General features: G+C 40.1%; 1 protein-coding gene across 1 annotated transcript; it reads left to right on the top strand.

Moving 5' to 3' along the window:
- The first annotated feature begins 423 nt into the window (after nt 1–423).
- Nucleotides 424–19,104, top strand: LOC139115797 (NACHT and WD repeat domain-containing protein 2-like). The gene is made up of 6 exons (XM_070678161.1): nt 424–761; nt 4,816–5,021; nt 5,811–6,159; nt 6,755–9,088; nt 10,607–10,864; nt 17,882–19,104. The coding sequence occupies exons 1-6, from the start codon at nt 650–652 to the stop codon at nt 19,096–19,098; spliced, it is 4,476 nt and encodes a 1,491-aa protein (XP_070534262.1). The 5' UTR covers nt 424–649; the 3' UTR covers nt 19,099–19,104.
- The last annotated feature ends 3,618 nt before the right edge of the window (nt 19,105–22,722 follow it).

Here is a 22,722-nt window from a genome sequence, read left to right as displayed (position 1 = left end):
GGATATGAGAGAGAGAGAGAGAGAGAGAGAGAGAGAGGGAGAGGGAGAGAGAGAGAGAGAGAGAGAGAGAGAGAGAGAGAGAGAGAGAGAGAGAGAGATTATTTTTTTAATATAGAAATTATATTGAGGAGATTTTTTAATCAGCTATGGTGTTTTACGACTTTTCAATAAAAGTCGTACAAGTCAAAATCAGCCCGTAACAGGCATGAATCCCGACTGAAAAAATCACAGCTATGGACCCACAGAAACATACCGTCAAGCCCCAAATCTGCGAATTCCTTTGTGTTGAATATAAATTTCGAAGCTCAATAATTCAGCAATGCGCAGATCAGAATTCGTTTACACCCGTTGTGCGCCTCTCACCATGGCGACGGCGCGCACTCGAATCACCTTTCAGTGAGGTCAATTTTGACAACGACCTGGAAGGAACCCTTTTTCGCACGAGAGAATTCCCATTCGCAGAATTTGGACACCGCTGGCGACTAAGGTGTGCGACAAAATGCCTAGGTAGGCTTCTGCCGCGCCGGACCCTTTGATGAGAATCGAGCGTCGAAGTCAGACTCAGATACCCAGATACAGACACACCCCTTCATCAGCAATCTCAGCTGAGCGCACGACAACCAGGTAGGCCAAAGCTAAAATCGGAGTAATGGCCGCGGCCGGCGACATCAAAACTCAACTGCTCTACGGAAGAGTGGGAGTGTCGCTGCCACCCCTGCGATCCAGAGTGGTCCGTATATTTACCAGTTCAACATTTACAGGTAAGTCAAAGTCAAGAAGAAAAACATTACATAACTCGCCAGTTTTGCAGGTTTTGTTTAACGACAAATGCATTCCACAGATTTTCAATGTGTGTCTTTCCATTACAGGAATCATAGACACCATAGAAAATCGAATTCACAATCTTTTTTAGGTTTAACGTGTACTTGTTAGCAAGGTATTAGCTTTCTCTGATCCGAAAATCGAAATATGATTTATACTGTTGTCTATCGGTAATGTCCTTGACCTTGATGGCTATTCTGCGGTGTATCATTTGAGTCATTGACCGTGGCCGAAGAGAAAAAAAAACTGCTAAGTTTTATCAGCTTGGATGCTTTACATTACAAACGAGAACAGCCTGACCTATTTCGCTGTTTGTCTAAGCAATTCGCAACATGATTCATATGGTTTTTGTTTGTCGAGCTCTAAAAGATCAGAAAAAACGCGGATATACTTTGTTACGCCGCAACCAGTGGTCACAACAAATACAATAGTTAAAATTACTGTTCACAATTATTTAAGTTCATATGCTTTTCCAAAAAAATGCTTGGGTTTTGAAACTCAAAAGGATATTATACTTTAGCTTAACGATACATATTTTCAATTCGGTTATCTTTGCGATCACAATTTGATGATATTGCACCGTCTGCGATATATTGAAATAATATAAAAGCATTTAGGCGTTTCATTATTCATTCATACTTTGTTTAGAGTGTCCAGTCTTAAAACACTGCCATATGGTAGAATGCGTCTTCGGGACAGATATTAGGACTCTAACAGTTTGACAGTACTTTCCTGGTCTACCACCTGTAGGATTTTAAAGTTCTTGGAGTAAGAAAAATGTTCACCGCCTTAGTTTTTCGAAAATTTTGGATTTCAAATATCGGTAACGGTTAGGTTATTCGTTTCTCAGTTCAAGTACCAAACTTTGCACGGTGACCCCTGATTTATATTGTTGATTTGATGAGAGAGTGGTTGAACGTTTACTCGAGGACAATTTGAGCAAAAGTTTGTCATTCACATTCGAGGCCCATATTACCTCAAATCAGTTTTAGAGATCAAATAATAAATTCAAAATGTATTCCACTGTTATCGACCCCAATTTCAAACTACACTTCATAAAGAACAGTTGGCAGTATCGGAAGGCTATCAATGACACTGTATGTAAGACGTGGCTCTTTCAAAGGTTGCCTTGACGGGTCCGTTACCCGCGGCCAAGACATTGTTAAGCTGCTTTATTTGCGCTGTCAGAAAGATGAATGGAGTATGAGACCGGGGACATGCACACTATTGTCAACGTTGGCAAGTTCTGCCCACGCAGCCTTTATTCTTTACACCGCATTCATTGTTTACTTTCAGTTTACGTGCACTGAACTCACGGCTTATTGAAAAAGTTTGTGACAGATTAACATACACAGTAAGGTGAAGAGATACACATAGTTTATTAATATTTGCTGAAGCTCAATCGATCATTTTTCACCAAGTCAAGAGGACATGAGGGAGTGGGAAGGTTGCAGAGTTCAAATATGGCGAAAATGACGTCACAAATGCATATATACCTGTCTGAATAGACAGGTACCCAGTCCCTCCACGTTGGGAGGGACTGCAAGGGAAAATACAGCTCTCCTTTTTGTGTTTTGTGTATATATATATATATATATATATATATATATATATATATATATATATATATATATATATATATATATATATATATATATATATATATATATATGCATCGTACACTGTAATTTCCCACGAGGATATCTGGATAATTTGATATATATATATATATATATATATATATATATATATATATATATATATATAAACAGATTACTTCTTAGGATTGCAAGATGCATGAAACTTAAGTAATAGATTTCGTTACCTTGTACTTGAAGTAATGTTTATTTATACGCTCTGCTTTAGCATTGATCACTATAATTTCCCACGAGGACATCTGTATACTTATATATATATATATATATATATATATATATATATATATATATATATATATTATATATTCTTTAATATCCCCTCGTTGATGTTTATTTCTCGATTCACGTTACTGAACACTGCCTCTAATGTAATATTAGTTGAAACGTTGGCAACTTTGATTGATGACAGTGGGTACAGCTGCAGCTTTCCGTTTCTCGGCAGAGGGATTCAGAGTTGATTATTTGACATCGAAATCATGGATAGTGTAACGTTATGTGACAAAAACAACGTTGATGACGTATTGATGACGTAGAAAGCCAGTTGACCAATCGTGCGTTCTTCTTGTCAAGACTGCATAAATGGTTTGTCAATCCGTACCAACATCGGCACATGCTATACAGGCTTGGTCGCCATGGTTGCAGAAAGATATCATCAACATGTACAGAGGAAAGCCTCACCCGTAATACCGGAAAACATTCTTTCTTACGTATGTGGAAAGACTTAGCGACTCTCAATTGAAAATCTATAGGTTTAATAAGAACAGAGGGACATGATCTAGATGTAATGGATAACATAGATTACTCTAAGCTGAACTTTCAAGCACTATAGAACCTCGCGTCACGGTAGTCAACCAGCCTATTTCAAGAAATTGTAACTTAAGGTGGTTTCTCAGTGCTTTTACGTGTAAATGTGGCATTCAATGGAATTTAGGGCAAAATTAAAATTCGGAGGGGCAAGTAAAAGCTGTTCACATCTGTCCCCTTCATCATTTGAAAAGATTCCCCTCCCAACCATAACTTTCCCCCTCCCCTTCCAACCACCTAAAATGCTCAAGTGACTTCCACCACAAGAACCCCCTAGTACCCTCTTACCATAACAAAGGTTCCCCTCTGCCGACTTATCAAAATATGATTCAGTTCTTCCGACTATTAGGTGTGCTTAAATATAAAACACTTTCCCTGCCCACTGGCATAAAAGTGATGTTCTTTTCCCTGCCCACTGATAGGGCGAAACAAATGCCTTCCCGTATCCGAACCATTAATTGCGTAAACAGTGTCACACGGACAGTTTCATTGGCTGTCCCAACCGTATATATACATCATAAAACAAGTAGGCCCATGCACAGTGTGAAATCATCATGTATTTCATACAGGATTGTGAACTTGTGGAGTAGACCGCCAGAAAATGTAGTAACACCTTCATCTGTGAATGCCTTCAAAACGCCATTCTGATATTACTATGAAACTTAAGATAGATAGGGAGTGGTCAGAATCCAGAAAGGAGTTCTAGCCCCGTAAACTGAACAACATCGAATTGAACGGATTTTGCTGTTGGCATGTACCACACAATTCCCTCAGAGAGTTTGCATTCGTGGAGCCACTTCGAGAACTTGTATCTATGTTGATGCACGTAAACACAAACTGCATTAAGCTCACCACTTGAGTCTTTCTGCAGTTCACAGTATATTGTAATTTTACACGTGCATTGACAGACCTCCTTTCTGTATCCTACAAAAGTCTTTTGTACTGCTGTAGTACAATGGCGAGAATAGCCCGTGGACATGGAGACTAAAAAACAAGCATACATATTTGTCTCTGACCCCGAAATTTGACAATTTTGCTCATTGACCAATCTAGGTCGAAAACACACACGAACAATGAGGAGCGGTGACTGAATCGATGATAAAATTTAAAAGTCATTCAAACAATACCAAATGTATTAGCGAATATTGCTATACCCACATACGAAAATCATAACCAATGTTCAAGTGCTGGAATTTAAATAAGTTCGAATTTTCCGAATGAAGGGACGAACAGGAGCTCATGCGTCAGTAGTATTTCTATAAAGTATGACTTCTGAAAAAACGAAAATCAATAATTAATATCGATGTGTTCCTCTGTTGGAATGTACGTTGACGACTTGAGTGATTGGAGCATGTCCTTATGACCACCGTCCATTCTTGTATGCGCATGGCGAAGAGGTCATTTAAAAGAATGCGCCTGCGTCGAGTACCGTGCAAAGGTGACTATTTGAAAGCCGTCGATAAGCTGGCATCACCAATCGACGCTGGATTTTGACTCATACCAGTCTGTATACAATTTGATTCTATCGCAGATACCTCGGTAGAACGCAATGCATTGATGAAAGACATCTACCCTAAATTGAAAGATTACTGCAAATCCAAATATGGATTGGAATTCCAAGTGGTGGACATGAGATGGGGAGTACGCGATGAAGCCACGGACGATCACATGACCTCCGAACTTTGTATGAATGAAATTGCAGCGTGTCAGAAACTCTCGATGGGTCCAAATTTTGTGGTGAGTGATTATATGGCAATATTGGCAATAAAAGTTGCGAGGGAGAGAGGCAGTCTAATAAACAGATTACAGAAAGACAAAGTACAGCCAGACGACAATTAGGCAAAGCAGCCCATTGGGGTGGAAGTTGATAAAATATCGCGTACAAAAAGCGAAGCATAAGGCGCGACGGATTATCCGAGAACGGGGTTAGGTAAGCAGTATGAGGTCCTCACTGCAGGCTTATATTATTAAAAGCCTCGGGCAGAACATTTCAAATCCGGTACTTTAACTACAGAGAATATAGCCATTCGATATCTTTTGGCTTTAACAAAACGTTACAGGCAATTTTGAACAACCAAATTGTTCGGCTAAGTTTCCTACGTACAAGCTTAAATCGTACCGTGGGAGGGTACCTTGAAAAACCTGGAATGTTTTTCGTCTTGCTATTTGATGGTTGAAGATAACATTCATCACTGTGATACTATGGTGAACATGAAATTTAATAAAAAATTATGTTGACACTTTTTCTCCGTTTCTCCAAACCAATTTAGATTTTAACAAGATCCAATGAATTAATATATCCGATCAAAGGACAGAAAATTTACCAAAAGTTTGAGTTTCATTATAAATTTCATCGTGTTCTATTGGACTTTATGTTAATTAATAGACTGTAGGCCCTTGGGGCAAAACTAGCAGTAATCTTCTGAGTGTTGACTATTTTTCGAGATCATCACCCGTAAAGTACATAAATTTAGCCAAACTCGATATAATTATGGAACTCTAGAATGAAATGTGTTTTCGTTGTAGACGTTTCTCTGCCAGAAGTATGGTTATCGGCCCTTCCCGCCAAAAATTCCAGCTGCGGAGTTTGAGGTCATGCGGCAGGTGTTAGTGAGGAACAACGCCTCGGTCAGGCTTCTCGACGAATGGTTCCAGAGAGACGACAACTGCGTGCCTCCAGTTTACATACTCCAGCCGATAAGCTCCAGGTTGGTCCACTTCAAGGACAACGACAACCCGGAGAGGATGACGGCCGATCGCAATAAGTGGTGGGAGATCTTTGAGGCACTGCAGTACCAGCTGAGATATGCCGCGACTGTCTGTCAGCAGGAGCGGAAAATGACGGAAAAGCAAGCAGCTAAGTTCAGAATATCAGGTAAAATTCATCTCTTAGACTTTGCACGCACAGTTATATATATATTGAAGACGTCACCATAGAAAGAAATGTGAAAATGTATTAAAACTAACGGAAGCATTTGGTAATTGTAACTCAAGTAACGTAATTAATGCTTATATGAAAAATTTCGATAACGTTATAATATTCAAAATAGTACGTCATTTATTAATGCTGATGCTTTATAATCATAACACAATTGTTTAAAACCATAAGTTCCCAGCTGACCATGAATTCATCTTTGAATCGGCCGGACGTGCGCTTTTCGATGGTAAAACCAACCCGTGTATAATGAAGATGATGAACCTTCAATAATCTCGTTACCTTATGGTCAATAGTTGTTGAACCCCTTCAAAATGTTAAACAAAAAATCAATGACTGCATCGTAGGTTTTCTTCATGATTAGCACGAGATCGTCATGCTTTTTCATGTAATTGTAAACACATTGCTAAATAGCAACATCCATAAACTGAGATATCTTTGGATTGATTATGAGGATGGTGGCGATGATGATGATGATGATGATGATGATGATGATGATGATGATGATGATGATGACGATGATTAATTTTTTCAGTTACCCATGATGAAGTGACCCACGGTATACTGGATGCTCCCGGCAACAAAGAAGACCACTGTGTCTGCTTCATCCGTAAATTCAATGACTTGAACCAGAGAGTGGACCACAAAGAAGCGAAGAATTTCATCGACATTAAGTGGGACAACAATCAGGTGGACGCAGAGGCACAGCAACTGTTGACCTTCCTGCGCGAGAAACAGTTACCCAGCTGCCTGAAGCAGTCCAATCTGATTGTGTCAACGCTGAACAACTGGTCGGAGAAAGGCGTGGACGTCAATATCCCAGAGCACAAGCAGTACCTGGACAGTTTTCTGAAGAGATTCCATGATACCATGGTGGCGATGATAGATCGCGCCTTCGAAAGAGACAAAAACCACATCAGTAACGAGCCTATGTACGAAGAAATCCTGCAGCATCTTACGTTCTGCAAGCTGAAATGTACGACATTCCATGGCAGACAAGATCTTCTGTCAGAAGTGCAGGTGTACTTACAAGAGCGGGCAAATGGCAACCAGAACACCGCATCGCCCATGGTGATATATGGCGAGTCTGGTAGTGGCAAGACATCCGTTGTTGCCAAAGCTGTACAGCAGACGGCTACAAACTGGTTCGGCCGCACTGACGCTGCTATAGTGTTGCGGTTCCTCGGTACAACCCCAGCAAGTACCGGTATTCGGCAGCTATTAAGATCGGTGTGCAAACAGATCTTGACCATCTACGGTTATGCTGATCAAGAACTTCCCGATGATTTCTTCAAGGTGGTCCGCTGGTTTTCCCAGGTCTTGAGGTACGCTACCAAAAAGAAGCCACTGTTTATCTTCCTTGACTCGCTGGATCAGTTGTCACCGGCTGAAGGTGCCCATAGATTGACATGGCTGCCGAAGCAGCTCCCTCCACATGCAGCCATCGTTATTTCGACTCTTCCGAAAGAGCACGACCTTCTTTCAACGATGCAGTACATGCTGGCACCGGGAATGACCCGCTACACAGAGGTTAAGAGGCTGTCCGTCCAGGACAGTTTGAACATCATGGATTCGTGGCTGCGAACAGAAAACAGGACCATCACCCCTGAGCAGAGGGTAATCGTAACCAGTAGCATTGAAATGTGTAGTTTGCCTCTATTCTTGAAGCTGATGTTCGACCAGGCTTCCAGCTGGCAGTCATACATGCCAACATCACAGATCAACATCGAAGCCTCCGTAAAAGGAATGATATCAGTCATATTTGACCAACTGGAAGAATACCACGGCAAGATACTGGTATCCAGAGCACTGGGTTACATGACAATATCCGAAAATGGTATCGCTGAAGCCGAACTTGAGGACATCCTGTCCCTTGATGATGATGTTCTACAAGAAGTATACGCCTACTGGCTACCTCCCACGAGAAGGATACCGCCTCTGTTGTGGACCCGGATAAGAGCAGAAATCAACGACTATCTGGTGGAAAGAGAAGCCGAGGGAGCCAGGGTCATATACTGGTACCACAGGCAATTCATCGAAGCGGCCAGAGAGAGATATCTGAATGACGACCACCTTGTGAAGAAGATGCATAAGTTGTGTGCAGAGTACTTCATTGGAATATGGAGCGGGGGAAAGAAGAAGCCTTTCACGTACACTAAACAGCAGATGCAGAAATTCGGTAAGCCACAGAGAGACGAAGAAGACAGGAAGGTAGCTCCCCAGCCACTGGAATTCGGTGAAGGCCAACAACAGGCCAGGTTCAACATCAGAAAACTGGAGCAGCTTCCCTTTCACGAGATCCACACATCCGATCTCGACCATCTTAAAGATAATACACTGTGCTCGTTGCCATTCATTCTGACAAAGCTGCGAGGCATGGGGCTGGGTGAAGTGCTTCAGGACTTCGGGATGGCCCTGGCCAAGTACGAAGATGACGGTGAATTGAGAGTGCTGAGCGATACTCTTCGAGGCGGAGCGTCAGCGCTGAGGGAAAACCCGTTCAACTTGATCGTGGAGATTATCGGCAGGTTGAAGAATTTCGAGGGCAAATCCATCAAGAAACTTGTGGCTGAGGCAGAAAAGGCGACGACTACAACTGTTCCTCTGATTCCGTACAACCAGTGTTTCCCTGCACCTGGTGGTTTGCTGCGTTCACACTTACTTGGCCACACAGACAGTGTCCTTTGTCTGGCCTCGACTACAAACGGACGATTCATCGTATCAGGATCCAGGGATCTGACAGCCATCGTTTGGGACCTCGAGAGCAGTACTATACTCCACAGGCTTGCGGGTCATCACACAAGACCAATCACTCAAATAGAGATTACGCCAGATAATATATTGGCAGTGACCTATAATTTCATAGCAGGTACGTATTCAAAGTTCTATGGACATTTATGTTCATGTCAAAAGCATGCACGCTTGCTAGATGGTTTGTGCCATACAGTGTAAAATATGCAAAGCACTACAAGCAGAGAAAGTGCTATTCAATTAAGGTAGCATGAGCTTCGAAAGTGAGAGACTTAGATTGTAACTCGTGGCTAGTTTTTCAGTATTCTGCTTCTGTATATCAACTACCGTGTCTGACCGTAATCCGTTTGTCATGCTGAAATTTCGAGTATTCTTTTTGTCAACACAGCTTGTATGTGTGTAGTGATCATTGTTTATTGTTTACAAATGAGTTCTAGTCCGGACTTGAATACAATTTTCAACAATAACAATGTATATTATACTCATGTAGGTTATGTTGATATACTTAAAACTTGGCATTAAATTACAGTTTAGGGATTCGATTCAGAAAGTGTAGGGAAACCACAAAACAAAAGTTCTGGAAAAATAGCCAAAAGATACAGCTTACGGAGCTTTAAACGCTTGCTCAACCATTCTCTTACCAAATTGAGAATAAAATCAGGGGCCACTGTGCAAAGTTTGGCACCAAAGAAGCAAATTATCTAATATTTACCGATATTTGAAATTCAATATGCCCGCCATCCCTGTGTAAACTCTGTTGGGAAAAGTGAAATTTTTCTATTTTCGAAAAAAGTAAGATGGTGAAAATGTTTCTTACTCCAAGAGCTTCACAATGAGCTCCAACAAGCGGCAGATCAGAAAACATAAAAAAATCGTGAGCTCAAAGGAGCATTCTTCCTTAGGTGTTAACACTGATAATGATTGACATGATCTGACAGCTGGAATTACCGTGCCATAGCTGATCCCTCTGCGAATCTCTTAAACTCTCCAAATCCCCGATGACTGAAATGAGTCATGGTGTTGAACTTACTTCTTTTACTTGGAAGACATAATGGAACCAAGAATTCTGAAAGGTTCGAATTTATTGCGAGGCACAATTCATAGAAGGCCAAAAAAAATCGTGCTGTTCCGATAACATGGTTTTCAAAAATAGGGTAGGTAGGTCGGCAGGAATTTTTTTCCAAAATATTTTTAATTTTTAATATGCAGGGGTTCAGGGCGATCAAACACTGGCCACAACATTTCCAGAAAATGTATCATACATATAAAAGGAAAAAAACATAAAAGACATCCTCGTTCAAGCAAAAATCAAATGCCAAGTAACGAACGCGTGATTTTACGGGTTTTTTCTTTCTTTTTTTTACTTCCGTGTTTACGTAACTCTAAAAAGTTTAGGGTCGGCAGGTAGGTCGGGTTATCGGAACACCTTTTGTTCGGCCTAAGCTTTCAAAGACTGCATTGTGCACGTACCTGGTGAGGGACTAATTCGTGTAAGGTCCAATTCCAAAGTCTTATCTCCTTTACAGCTGTACGTGATCAAATGTAGCGTAAATTTACCTACATTTTCATCAGGTAAAAATTTTACGATACTAATGATAAACTATCGAGTTTATTCCTCTCATTACTTTTCTTCCAGAGAGCAAAGAAGACAGAAGTCCTGAAATCAATGTGTGGAACATTGAGACCGGTGATCTGTTCATCAAACTTGCTGGACACACCGGGGATGGAGATGTCGGCATGCGTGTCTCTTCAGACTCCAAATTCGCTGTCTGTACCATGATACTGTCGATAAAACAAGAAGACTACTGGAGGCCGTCAGAACAGAAGCACTACATGAAGGCATGGAGTTTGGAAAATGGACGAGAGTTGTTCCGTGGTGTGGAAGCGCATAAAGGTATTGTTCAGATATTAAAGGTATACAGTCACCTGTAAATCTAAATATGCCCATATATGGTCAAAGGGGCGTTTCCTTCGTATTCAAAATGCCCATGTGAGGGCGCTGTTTTTTAAAAGCGGCCACCCGCTTAAAATCTGTGACTGGTTAGATTTTCTCTTTCCTTTAAGTGAAACAATAGTATAAACAATAACACTATACTCCCATTTGATGCGGACAGAAGTACTTTTAACATGCAAAATATGAAAGCTATTAGACAAGATCTTTCAGACATGAAGATATTTTGGCAAAACGAGAGATTTGGCCAATGTGTATATTGCACTATCATGTAAACGATCTAAATTAAATCGTATCCACACCACAAGTTACATTGTTATGTAGGTCATTTCCCCCACACTCATCATGACCTGAGTTCAATTAGTCTAGAACATTCCCAAGGTCACTGCCCTTGATGACCTCACAACCTTGAATTCAATTAGTCATGTTTGGAATGTTCTGGAAAGTTGATTAGTTGTGTAAGGGAGATAATTTTAGAACAGTAATTAGCATGTCAATAAAAGTTCTAGATTGTTCTTATATGCCTTTATAAAAGGGACGTGCACAGCTTCCAGTCAGACTTTTGGGATCGTGTCTCTTGTGTGTTACTAAACTCCAGCAGTAGTCATTCTCAAGACTTTTCAAGACCTTCACTGCCAACGCTGGATTTATACTGTGGACTTTATGCATCTTCAAGCCTGCAAGGACTGTTCATTCATCCAACTGACTGTTACAACTCTGAGACTGGAGCTTTGCCGTCCCAGCTGAGATAAGTAATCTGTACACTTTTAAAGCTTGTATTCTATCCCTAACTTAGCAATTAGTTTTATTTTGGTAATAAATTTTGTTTAAACGTAAACTGCTGAGTTCACCCCTTTTTGTTCGTATTCTCTGCACGTAACAAAATTGGGGGCTTGTCCGGGATACGAATATTTTGAGCCGTTTGACAACATTTTGACAGCTTTTCAAAACTACTATATACTGTGAACTCAGCGAAATTTAATCATGGCGGAATTTAAACCAGAGGAAATGGATGACCTTGATCAGGACACATTTGATTCCCTCAGAAAAGACGACCTCATAACACTGGCCAATTTCCTTAAGGTAGAAGTTAAACGATCTATGCGCAAGCGAGAAATACAGTTCAAGATTGCAAAACATTTAGTTAAATCAGGCCATTTTGAGGAGTCTGCCTTAAAAGATTATGAGCCCGAGTCTACCTCTGAACTCAGAAAATTAGAATTAGAAATGCAGACAAATTTGGAGATCAAGAAACTAGAATTACAAATGAGAGAGAAAGAATTACAAATGGAAGAAAGACAGAGAGAGAAAGATAGGCAGGAAAGATTAGAAATGGAAGAAAGACAGAAAAAGAGGGAATTGGAAATGAAAGAAAAAGAATTGCAAATGGAAGAAAGACAAAGGGAGAAAGAAAGAGAGGAAAAAGAAAAGGAAAGAGAATTAGCAGAACACCGACTGCAGTTAGAAATGAGACGTTTAGAGCTTAGAAAGTCAGGAAAATTCTTCCCTTCAGACAGTTTTGACATCACTAAGCATTTCAGGTTAGTTCCCCCTTTCCAAGAAAAGGATGTTGATAAATATTTCCTTCATTTTGAGAAAATTGCTCAGAGTCTGGATTGGCCTAAGGAGTCCTGGTCTATGCTTTTGCAGAGTGCTTTGGTGGGTAAAGCCAGAGAAATTTACATTCAGTTGTCAGTGGAACAGGCTTCAAATTATGATTCTGTGAAGGAATTAATTCTCAAGGGCTACGAGTTGGTGCCTGAGGCTTACCGTCAGAAATTTAGGGATTGTGAGAAGGTGAAAGATCAAACTTATGTTGAATTCGCTCGAACAAAAGAACAATTGTTTGATCGTTGGTGCTCTTCTGAAAAGGTCAGTCAGAATATGACAAACTACGACAACTTGTTTTGATTGAGGAATTTAAAAGGTGCATCCGGAGTGATATCAAGACGTTATCAATGAACAAAAGGCAGATACATTGGAGGTTGCTGCACGTTTGGCCGATGATTATTCATTGACCCACAAATCTTCATTTCTCAGCAAACCATCCCAGTCCTTTTCCTACAGAAACAATGCAGGTAAATTTAACTCCTCCTTTTCATCCAAGAATTTTTCAAAGGAGAGTAGGAAATCAAATGACAACAGTTCACAAAATTCAAGTAACACTTCCACATCATCAGATCCCAAGTCTCAATCTCCTTCTGACAAACAGTTCGGTACACTTTCTTGTAATTATTGTAAGAAAGACGGCCATTTAATGTCAGATTGTTTCAAATTGAAAAGAAAACGTGGTGGTCAAAGTGGATCTAAGCCAACCGGCTTTATTTCTTCATCAACTCAATTAGAGTCTAATGATGTGTGCAACACATTTTCTGAGGTTAAACCCCTCTCATCCCCAATTATTGAGGTCAAGGTCAATTCTTCACAAGATAGCATTATGGGTATTTTCGAACCATTTATTCATGATGGTTTTATATCACTTTCTAGTGATTTCTCTTCCGCTACCCCTGTCAAAATTTTAAGAGATACCGGGGCTTCCCAGTCTCTTTTGTTGGCAGATACCCTGCCGTTTTCTGAAAAGTCATTTTCAGGTTCTAAAGTTCTTATTAAGGGGGTAGATTGTAATGACTACATTCCTGTTCCTCTCCATAATGTCTATTTGTCTTCGGACTTTGTTTCTGGACCTGTGGCTTTAGGTATTAGGCCTTTTTTGCCTTTCGAAGGGATTCACCTTCTTCTTGGAAACGACCTTGCTGGGGACAAGGTCATCACTAATCCACTTGTGACTGATAATCCTAGTTTAGATCAGGATCCAGAGCCAATTGAACAAGAGATACCCGATTTATTTCCTTCATGTGCCATTACTCGAGCCATGTCAAAGAAAACTTCCGAGAATCAAAATACTCTCAAAAATAATGTCACAGATGTTGACTTAAATGACACCTTTCTCAGTCAGGTGTTTGACACGGATCATTCCGTTATCCCTCGTGGATTTGAAACTTCCAGTAAAACTTCTGCTGACCAAAGTCAGACATTTTCTAGATCAAATCTCATTGCAGAACAACACAAAGACCCAGATATTTTGTCTTTGTTTGACAGGGTAGATGATGAAGGTAAAACTTCAGATAGCTCTGTTTCCTATTATACAAAATCTGGTATTCTCATGCGTAAATGGAGACCTCCAGATGTCTTGGTTGATGACGATTGGGCTATAAAACATCAAATTGTGGTTCCAAAGCCCTACCGTGCTGAAATATTGCGCCTGGCCCATGAAACGCCCTGGGCTGGTCATTTGGGAGTAAGGAAAACTTATCATAAAATTCTCAGTCACTTTTATTGGCCTAATCTCAGGCAGGATGTAACACATTTCTGTAAAACTTGTCACACATGTCAAATGGTAGGAAAGCCGAATCAGACCATTCCAAAGGCCCCTTTACAGCCAATTCCTGCATTTCAAGAACCATTTAGTAGGATACTAATAGACTGTGTTGGGCCCCTACCAAAAACAAGATCAGGAAATGAGTACATGCTGACAATAATGTGTACATCAACTCGGTTCCCCGAAGCCATACCACTGAGAAATATAAAGACAAAGACTATAGTGAGAGCTTTAGTCAAATTTTTCACTTTATTTGGCCTCCCTAAATGTGTCCAGTCCGATCAAGGCTCCAACTTTATGTCTGGAATTTTCAACAAGTAATGGATCAGCTAGGCATTAAACAGTATAGGTCATCCGCCTATCATCCAGAAAGTCAGGGTGCTCTTGAGCGATTTCATCAAACTTTGAAAAACATGATTAGGACCTACTGTTTTGACAAGGAGAAGCAGTGGGATGAAGGAATTCATTTTCTGCTCTTTGCTGTTAGAGAGTCAATTCAAGAGTCTCTTGGTTTTAGCCCATTTGAGCTTGTATTTGGACATACAGTCCGTGGCCCACTTAAGCTTGTTAAAGAGAAATTCCTATCAGACGATGATGATTGTCTGAATATTTTGCAATATGTGTCAGATTTTCGTACAAAACTCTCTAAAGCATGTGAATTAGCCAGAGAAAATCTTGAGTCATCTCAGCAGTCAATGAAAACCAAATATGATAAAAGCACCTCAAACGGAAGTTTGAACCAGGTCAAAAAGTTCTTGTTCTACTTCCGGTTCCTGGCAAACCACTCCATGCTCGTTACTTTGGGCCATACCTAATTGATAAGAAATTGAGTGATTTAAATTACATCATAATAACACCTGACAGGCGAAAACAAAAACAGCTATGTCACATAAATATGCTTAAGCCATATTTGGATAGGGATAATCCTACTATAACTCAGCCTGTCAGTGCAGTCAGTTCAAACCATTATGAAGATAGTGATACTGAAACTGACTTGAGTGATAATACTCTAAACTCAAAGCTGGGCTCGGTCAAGCTTCAGAACTCAGAAATCCTGGAGAAGCTGGAGTCTACAAAGTTGGCACACCTCCAGCCAGAACAACAACAACAGGTGAAAGAACTGCTCCACGAATATAAACACCTGTTTCAAGATGTTCCAACGAGGACAAACATCATCCACCACAACGAAGATGTCTGCGACAGTAATCCAGTGGAACAACATCCAGACGGACTGAATCCTGCGAAAGCGGAATATCTCCAGGAGGAAGCCAAAGTATTTGCCGAACAATGACTTTATCGAACTCAGTAAAAATAACCGGACTTTGCCGTGCATACTTTATGCCAAATTCAGTGCCATTTCAAGTTTTCCAACAACAAATTGCAGGAAGATAGTCATGGGACATCCTGTTTGCTACTTTTCACACAAATTTAACAAATCCCAGAGAAACTACTCTACAATTGAAAAAGAGTGTTTATCTTCGATATTAGCTTTACAGCATTTGAAGTTTATGTTACTTCTTCAAATCAGCCAATAGTGGTTTATATTGATCACAACCCTCTTGTTTTTCTGCAGAAATTTAAAGGCAAAAATCAGAGATTGCTAAGATGGAGTTTAATGTTACAGGAGTTTAATCTTGACATTAGACATATCAAAGGCAGAGACAATTTAATTGCAGACTGTCTCTCTCGTATTTAGAGTTTATTGTTGTTCACACCTTTAAGATTACATTTGTAAAAGAAAGATTTTTCTTTGAAAAATTTTCTTTTGAAGAGGGGGTGTGTTATGTAGGTCATTTCCCCCACACTCATCATGACCTGAGTTCAATTAGTCTAGAACATTCCCAGGTCACTGCCCTTGATGACCTCACAACCTTGAATTCAATTAGTCATGTTTGGAATGTTCTGGAAAGTTGATTAGTTGTGTAAGGGAGATAATTTAGAACAGTAATTAGCATGTCAATAAAAGTTCTAGATTGTTCTTATATGCCTTTATAAAAGGGACGTGCACAGCTTCCAGTCAGACTTTTGGGATCGTGTCTCTTGTGTGTTACTAAACTCCAGCAGTAGTCATTCTCAAGACTTTTCAAGACCTTCACTGCCAACGCTGGATTTATACTGTGGACTTTATGCATCTTCAAGCCTGCAAGGACTGTTCATTCATCCAACTGACTGTTACAACTCTGAGACTGGAGCTTTGCCGTCCCAGCTGAGATAAGTAGTCTGTACACTTTTAAAGCTTGTACTCTATCCCTGACTTAGCAATTCCTAACTTAGCATTAGTTTTATTTTGGTAATAAATTTTGTTTAAACGTAAACTGCTGAGTTCACCCCTTTTTGTTCGTATCCTCTGCACGTAACAAAATGTAGATATAAACGCTTTCTTAGAGACATTTTTTAGTTATTACTGTTCAAAAATTGAAACATTGGCAACAATTTCCACTGTTCTAAAATGTTCAAGACTTTTTTCACTAAAATAAGAAATTTGTGTGCATGTTTCATCATCATTTGCACTTAACAGCAATCAGGCCTAGAAACCAGTAAAGTAACTTTGAACGCTGTTGGACTAGATTCCACAAAAATAATGATCTGACAAAAGAAAGAGAAAATTGCCCTAAAATTTTCACATATCAAAATTAAATCCTCTCTAGGAACTATTCGATACCTTTGCAAGGTATTGCAGTGACAGTTCTGGAAAATATGTTGTGACAAAAACTGACAAAATTGGCCCAAACATTTATATATTCAAATTTCATCATCACTTGAACATATATAAATCGTGTTATCTGAAAAACCTAAAATCAAAATCAAGACCTATCAGACAGTCCTGAAAACTTTTGACAAAAATGACCCCCAAAAGTCTCAACAAATACAAATATGCATTAAGATATTAGCTCCGACCACTTATTAAGAATGCTTGACCTATCTTCATTGATGTGTTGCATGTTACAAATGATGGAAAAAGCATTGGGGCTTAAATTTCTAAATGAAGACATGCAAATAAACATTGCCTGTCAAATTTTCTTCACCATCAATCATACTGGACTTATTTTATGTGAACATTAGGAAAAAAGCCTTTTGATTATAATTAGGCCAAGAACGATAAAAAGTTTGTTTCTCATCCTGGACATATTTCAAAAATGATGATGCGGTGATGAGTTTTTTTTTACTGTCAATTTATTTGTCTCCAATAAACAAGAATGCGGAAAAAACATGAAAAAAAACCCAGGAATGCACGCAGAGATAAATGCACAGCAGTGTTGCTTTATTATTTTTGTATAGCAACAGTTCTGTAGTTTGACTTGTAGTGCAGCAATGCAGAGTTTTGACAGCGTAATGTAACAGTGATATACGTGTACAGTTCTGAATTGAATGTTAGTGTCAGTTATTTTGTTTACAGTACTGTTTAATACAGCACTCTGTTATGCACTATCGTCGCGTATTTTTGTGGGTTTTTCATTTATTTCCTCATGAGCAAAAAAAAGGTTGACGCTTCGGGTCTGAATTGACGCGCGCGAGGATGAGAAACAAACCTTTTTATTTTTCTTGACCTTACTTTTGTTTTCTCTATGATTATTCTGTAGGTCAAATAAATGATATTGTACCTGCCCGAGCACAAAATGGCCGAAACCTTATTGTGACCTGTGGTGATACCTTAGATCCTGCGATCAAAATATGGGATATGTTCACTTGCCAACTTCTGCGCGAAGTCTTGGACCGCAGAAAACGTCAAAACCACCCTACTCTTGACCTGGAAGTGTCATCCAATGGGCAGTATGTCGCTTTCCAGTTCTACCGCCATGCTATACTGGATGTCCACACCTGTGTCATCATCGACCTCACTGATGAAGAAACGAGGGGCAGTTGCTTGATTTCCTTTCTGACTGACAAAGAGGTTCTTTTCAAGAATGAAAGCGAATCACCCGTAATCTACAACATCGAAGAGAGGAAACTGGTGAGAACACTCAAAATCAACAGAAGTCACGAGGTTGACTTATTCGCCATCACCGATGACTGCAAAACGATGGTAAGCATTGGTGAAAATTCTGAGAAAGCTCTGCTTTGGCAGGTGAAAGAAAACGGTAACTTCGAAAGCGCGACTCTGGACTTCAAAATTGTTGCCGATCTCCCTCACAATGCCAAGGTGAACGCCATCACCGTGGTCAATGTCAATCCTACAGTCTTTGCGGCCACTGCTTCACTCGATAACAGCGTCAAGATTTGGAACATCGCCAATGTCAAACAGGCTCTGAAACAGGAGGCGGAGAATAAGAGGCAGACCAGTCGAGGCTCTAAAAATGAAGAGGCCAAGAAACCGTTCAACATTAGGTGTCCCAATCTACGACTGCTGGTACACCGAGCAAGAATACTTGAAGATGAAAAACGAATAGCTATAGTCAACAGCCTCGGTACTTCGTTATCCCTGTACGATGTTGAGGAAGGTACCTTGATTGCTTCTGTGGACTGGGTCAGCAAGCGTGGCAGTATCGGCGGCATTGACACAACACCAGACGGGAAGAGGCTCTATGCGCTGGGTGAGAATGTCTTGATGGAGTATGACACAAACTCTCTGCAACAGCAGTATGAAAAACCCAAGACGTTAGATGTTTATGGTCATGGTATAAGAGTATCTGAGAATGGTTCCACAAGTGCCATATCGGAGGGAATGACTCCAGCAGGAAGTATCTTGAATGCATATACGTCTATGATGTCAACAACCAGTGGTATATGGGCGAGTATGACCATTCATCGCTACCGAACACTCTCTTCCTCCTCCGTGGCGAACGGATGCTTCTCGTGAGTTCGAACAACTTGACCATGCTGACACTACAATCTGCAGATCTAATATACGATCAGAAGTTTGTGCCAGGTGAAAACAGGGCAGGTGATTACATCATCTGTGCTGCCGTCACAAAGAATGAGAGAGTGGTACTCACAGGGTGGAAAGATGGTGTGATTCGACTGTTCGATGCGGCCTCTGGATCTGTGATGCAGCACTTCCAAGCCCACGTACCTCCTCCACACGAATACGGCCCCGGGGCAGATGACTTCATCATCACAGAGATCAACTTATCTTCCCTCGACCAATTTTTCGTGACAGGGTCGAGCGACAAAACAGCACGGATGTGGGACCTCGCAACACTCAGGCAAGTCCATGTCTTTGGCGGCCACAATGACACCGTCATGATGGCCAGAATCACCGGCGACAACCAGTTCGTGCTGACCGTGGTCAAAAACGACCTTAACGTGAAAGTGTTCAGCGCAAGCAGTGGTCAACAACTGACCAACATCATAGGATATTCTCCGATAGATGACATATGCGTCATCCCTCGCTCCAACAAGCTCCTCATCACCACGGCAGACAGCAGAGTGATGTTCTTCAAAGTCAACCACGTCATCGCTAAACAGCTTCACAGACGTCCACCGGCAACCCTCCCACCTCCAGGGCAGGCAGGCAACAACCAGGCAAAGCCAGGCCCAAAAGGCAAGCAGCATCCCCAACAACAACAACAACAACATCCTCACCCACACGGACAATATCAGCAGCCAGCCTATGGGCAACCACAAAAAGCTAAATCTTCGACATGCCTTATCCTGTGAGACCAACATGCATAGCGACCAGACTGAGGCAAAACATGGTAAAAACCGCTTTCTTCTGTGTGACCACGTGAAGACTTCTTTTGAAAAAAAAGATTGATTGTAAAATACGATTTTACAAAATCACGGGTCATCTCTCTGATGAGCCAATTGCATAACTGATTATCAAGAGCTACACCCAAGACACAAGCATTGCAAAGACTCCCTTACCAGTGATTTCAAAGTGAATAATGAAGATGACAGTTTGAGAGATGAACCCTTCCTTCAGAAGCATGCAGCCACTCGTTTCAAACTATGATGGTGACAATTACATTGTCACCGGCACCAAATAAGCTAGAAAGAGTTTCTGATGTCGTAGGATCATTTATGTAGGATAGATTCTTTCCATCCGCTTGCCTCCGTACCTCCGTCCCCAGTACTACTACTTGGTAGTGGGGACGGAGGTACGGAGGCAAGCGGACGGAAAGAATCTAGGCTAGATCATTTACGAAGGATATTTCTTTAATGTTTATTCAACTCTACACCCTCTTGTCATGCCGAAGAATATATTTTCACTTGCAAGTCATCTAATGACAATGAGTACCAAAGTTTTGTACACTTTACGAGACAGAATGAGAAGAAACAATAAGAAATCTTTATCACATAACTACACCTTCTATGTCCTAGTGCTCCTGTGATTAAAAGAGACAGCTATGTGGCACCAAGGGAAATGAGATATTATATAGTGTTGACAAGGTCCTTTGACCAAGGTTTGAAGACTGATCAGGTATGATACTGCTCTGTTTCATGATGATGCCCGCTGGAAGTTCTTCACGCCCAGTGGATCATTTGCGCACAAACAAATTTTCGTTCACCAGTAGTATAGCAACCGGGAGACTGAAAGATTCATCACTTGAGGGCGCTCTGGTGGGGGGAGTGTAGAGAGTGCCCCCGAGCGACGACTCTTGCAGTCTTATGCGACCCGTATCACTAGCAACTGAGGTCATTATACTTTTCATTTCGACTCTGCTGTTATTTACCTACCCAGCGCTGCATAGCAGCCTTCATCCAATTCAATCATGACACCAATTATTCGTATTCCGTAAACATTAAGAAAAGTATATTCTCGTGACCACAAAGTTTGTTCAGTGTATCGAGTGTTGCTTATATTAATTAGTACATTAATCAGCATCTGTTTACGAAAATTTACAATGGCTTTAAATTTAGATTTTGATTTTTGTGTTGTAATCACATGCAAACCAATTATCATAATCAGCATGAGTTTCATTCATGCTGTCAGACACAAGAGCAAGTTGAGTGTTTGACGAACACAATTGACACGAATGCTGATATCACATACATATCATACAACAGGAAAAAAACTGAAATTTGAGCGCTCTTTTTTATTCCACCTCACACATAAATATATAGTCTGTATTTGTGAAAACTGTCTTCATTCCTGAAATGTGTGGTGTCACCACAATACTTCATTTACCTTACAGAAAACTTTCAGTGATGATAACTGGAATCAAACGAACATACAATGGCAGAACCTTTTGTGGTCCAATTACCGTTTTTGTCCATGACATCTTGTCTGGTTCTCAAAAACTCAAAAATTTCACTTACTGAATCATCATGGTAGCAGAGAATTGCAGCCACTTTATGTGTTTATCCTGAGCATGACCGTGTCAGCAAGTGACACATATATCACCCCTACAATGTCAGGCAATGCGCCAGCTACCTGATGGCATTTTACAACACATGTCTCAACTTTTACCTCAAAATATCAATGTTGATATTTTATGGTTAATGTCTTTAGGACGAGCAATATGGACATACATGTAGGTGTATCATGATGAATTACTGTAATGCAAGTTTTTATAAGCAATATAACATTGTTTACATGAAGATCTACATATCATCTTGAATTTATGACAACATTATTAATATTAACACAGAAATTTTAAAATTCTGTTGAAATATGTGCCAATTTACCAAACTTCAATCTTTATTACACACTACTACTAGATCATGGAACATTGCATTTTACCTGCGTGACTAAAATATCACTCTGTAAAGCATTTCTATTGTTTCATGCTATAATGATATTACATAGAAAATTTCATTGTGATGAATAGCAAACAACCTTTGTTATAGTTTCATGAATGAATGTCCGGAATCTTTCTCTCAGATTTATTCCGTCCAATTTTTCCACACAAAATGCTTTAATGCGTCATTTCATGAAGATGATCAATATGGAATATTTTTATCGTCTTTCTAAAAAACTGCTTCGCATTCATGATGTTTGACTTCACTGTTACAGCGACAGTGCCATTGTACATATCTTACTAGTAACACATCATGAAGGTTTCAATCGAAACATATGTACATAGTGTAACACTGATAGAGATAAAATATTCAATAAAGCTACATTGCTGCTGATAAAGTTTGATTTGGGACTCTTTTCAGTTCTTTGAATAATGTAAATCATGGGAGTTCAGTCCTTATCCATTCCCGTAAGGTAGAACGCACCTCAGGGACAGATATTCGGACTCTCAAACTTTTACAATTCTTTTCTGATATACCACTTGTGGGGGTTCATTTTAAAGCTCTTGGTGTAAGAAAAATTTTGATCCACTTAGTTTTACGAAAATTGAAAATTTTATTTTTCTCCATAGAGTTAACACAAGGATGGCAGCCATTTTGAATTTCAAATAACAACATATCTTCCGAAATTTCTTTCTCTAGTACCAACATTCGCAAAGGGATCCCAGGTATTTATTCTTGATTTTGAAAGAGAATAGTTGAAAGATTGTTTGAGGAAAGTTTGAGCAAAATTTTAAGTCTT

This window comes from Ptychodera flava, chromosome 17 (genome assembly GCF_041260155.1).
Source record: "Ptychodera flava strain L36383 chromosome 17, AS_Pfla_20210202, whole genome shotgun sequence".
NCBI classification, from domain to species: domain Eukaryota; kingdom Metazoa; phylum Hemichordata; class Enteropneusta; family Ptychoderidae; genus Ptychodera; species Ptychodera flava.
This window is presented reverse-complemented; position numbering and strand designations above follow the sequence as displayed.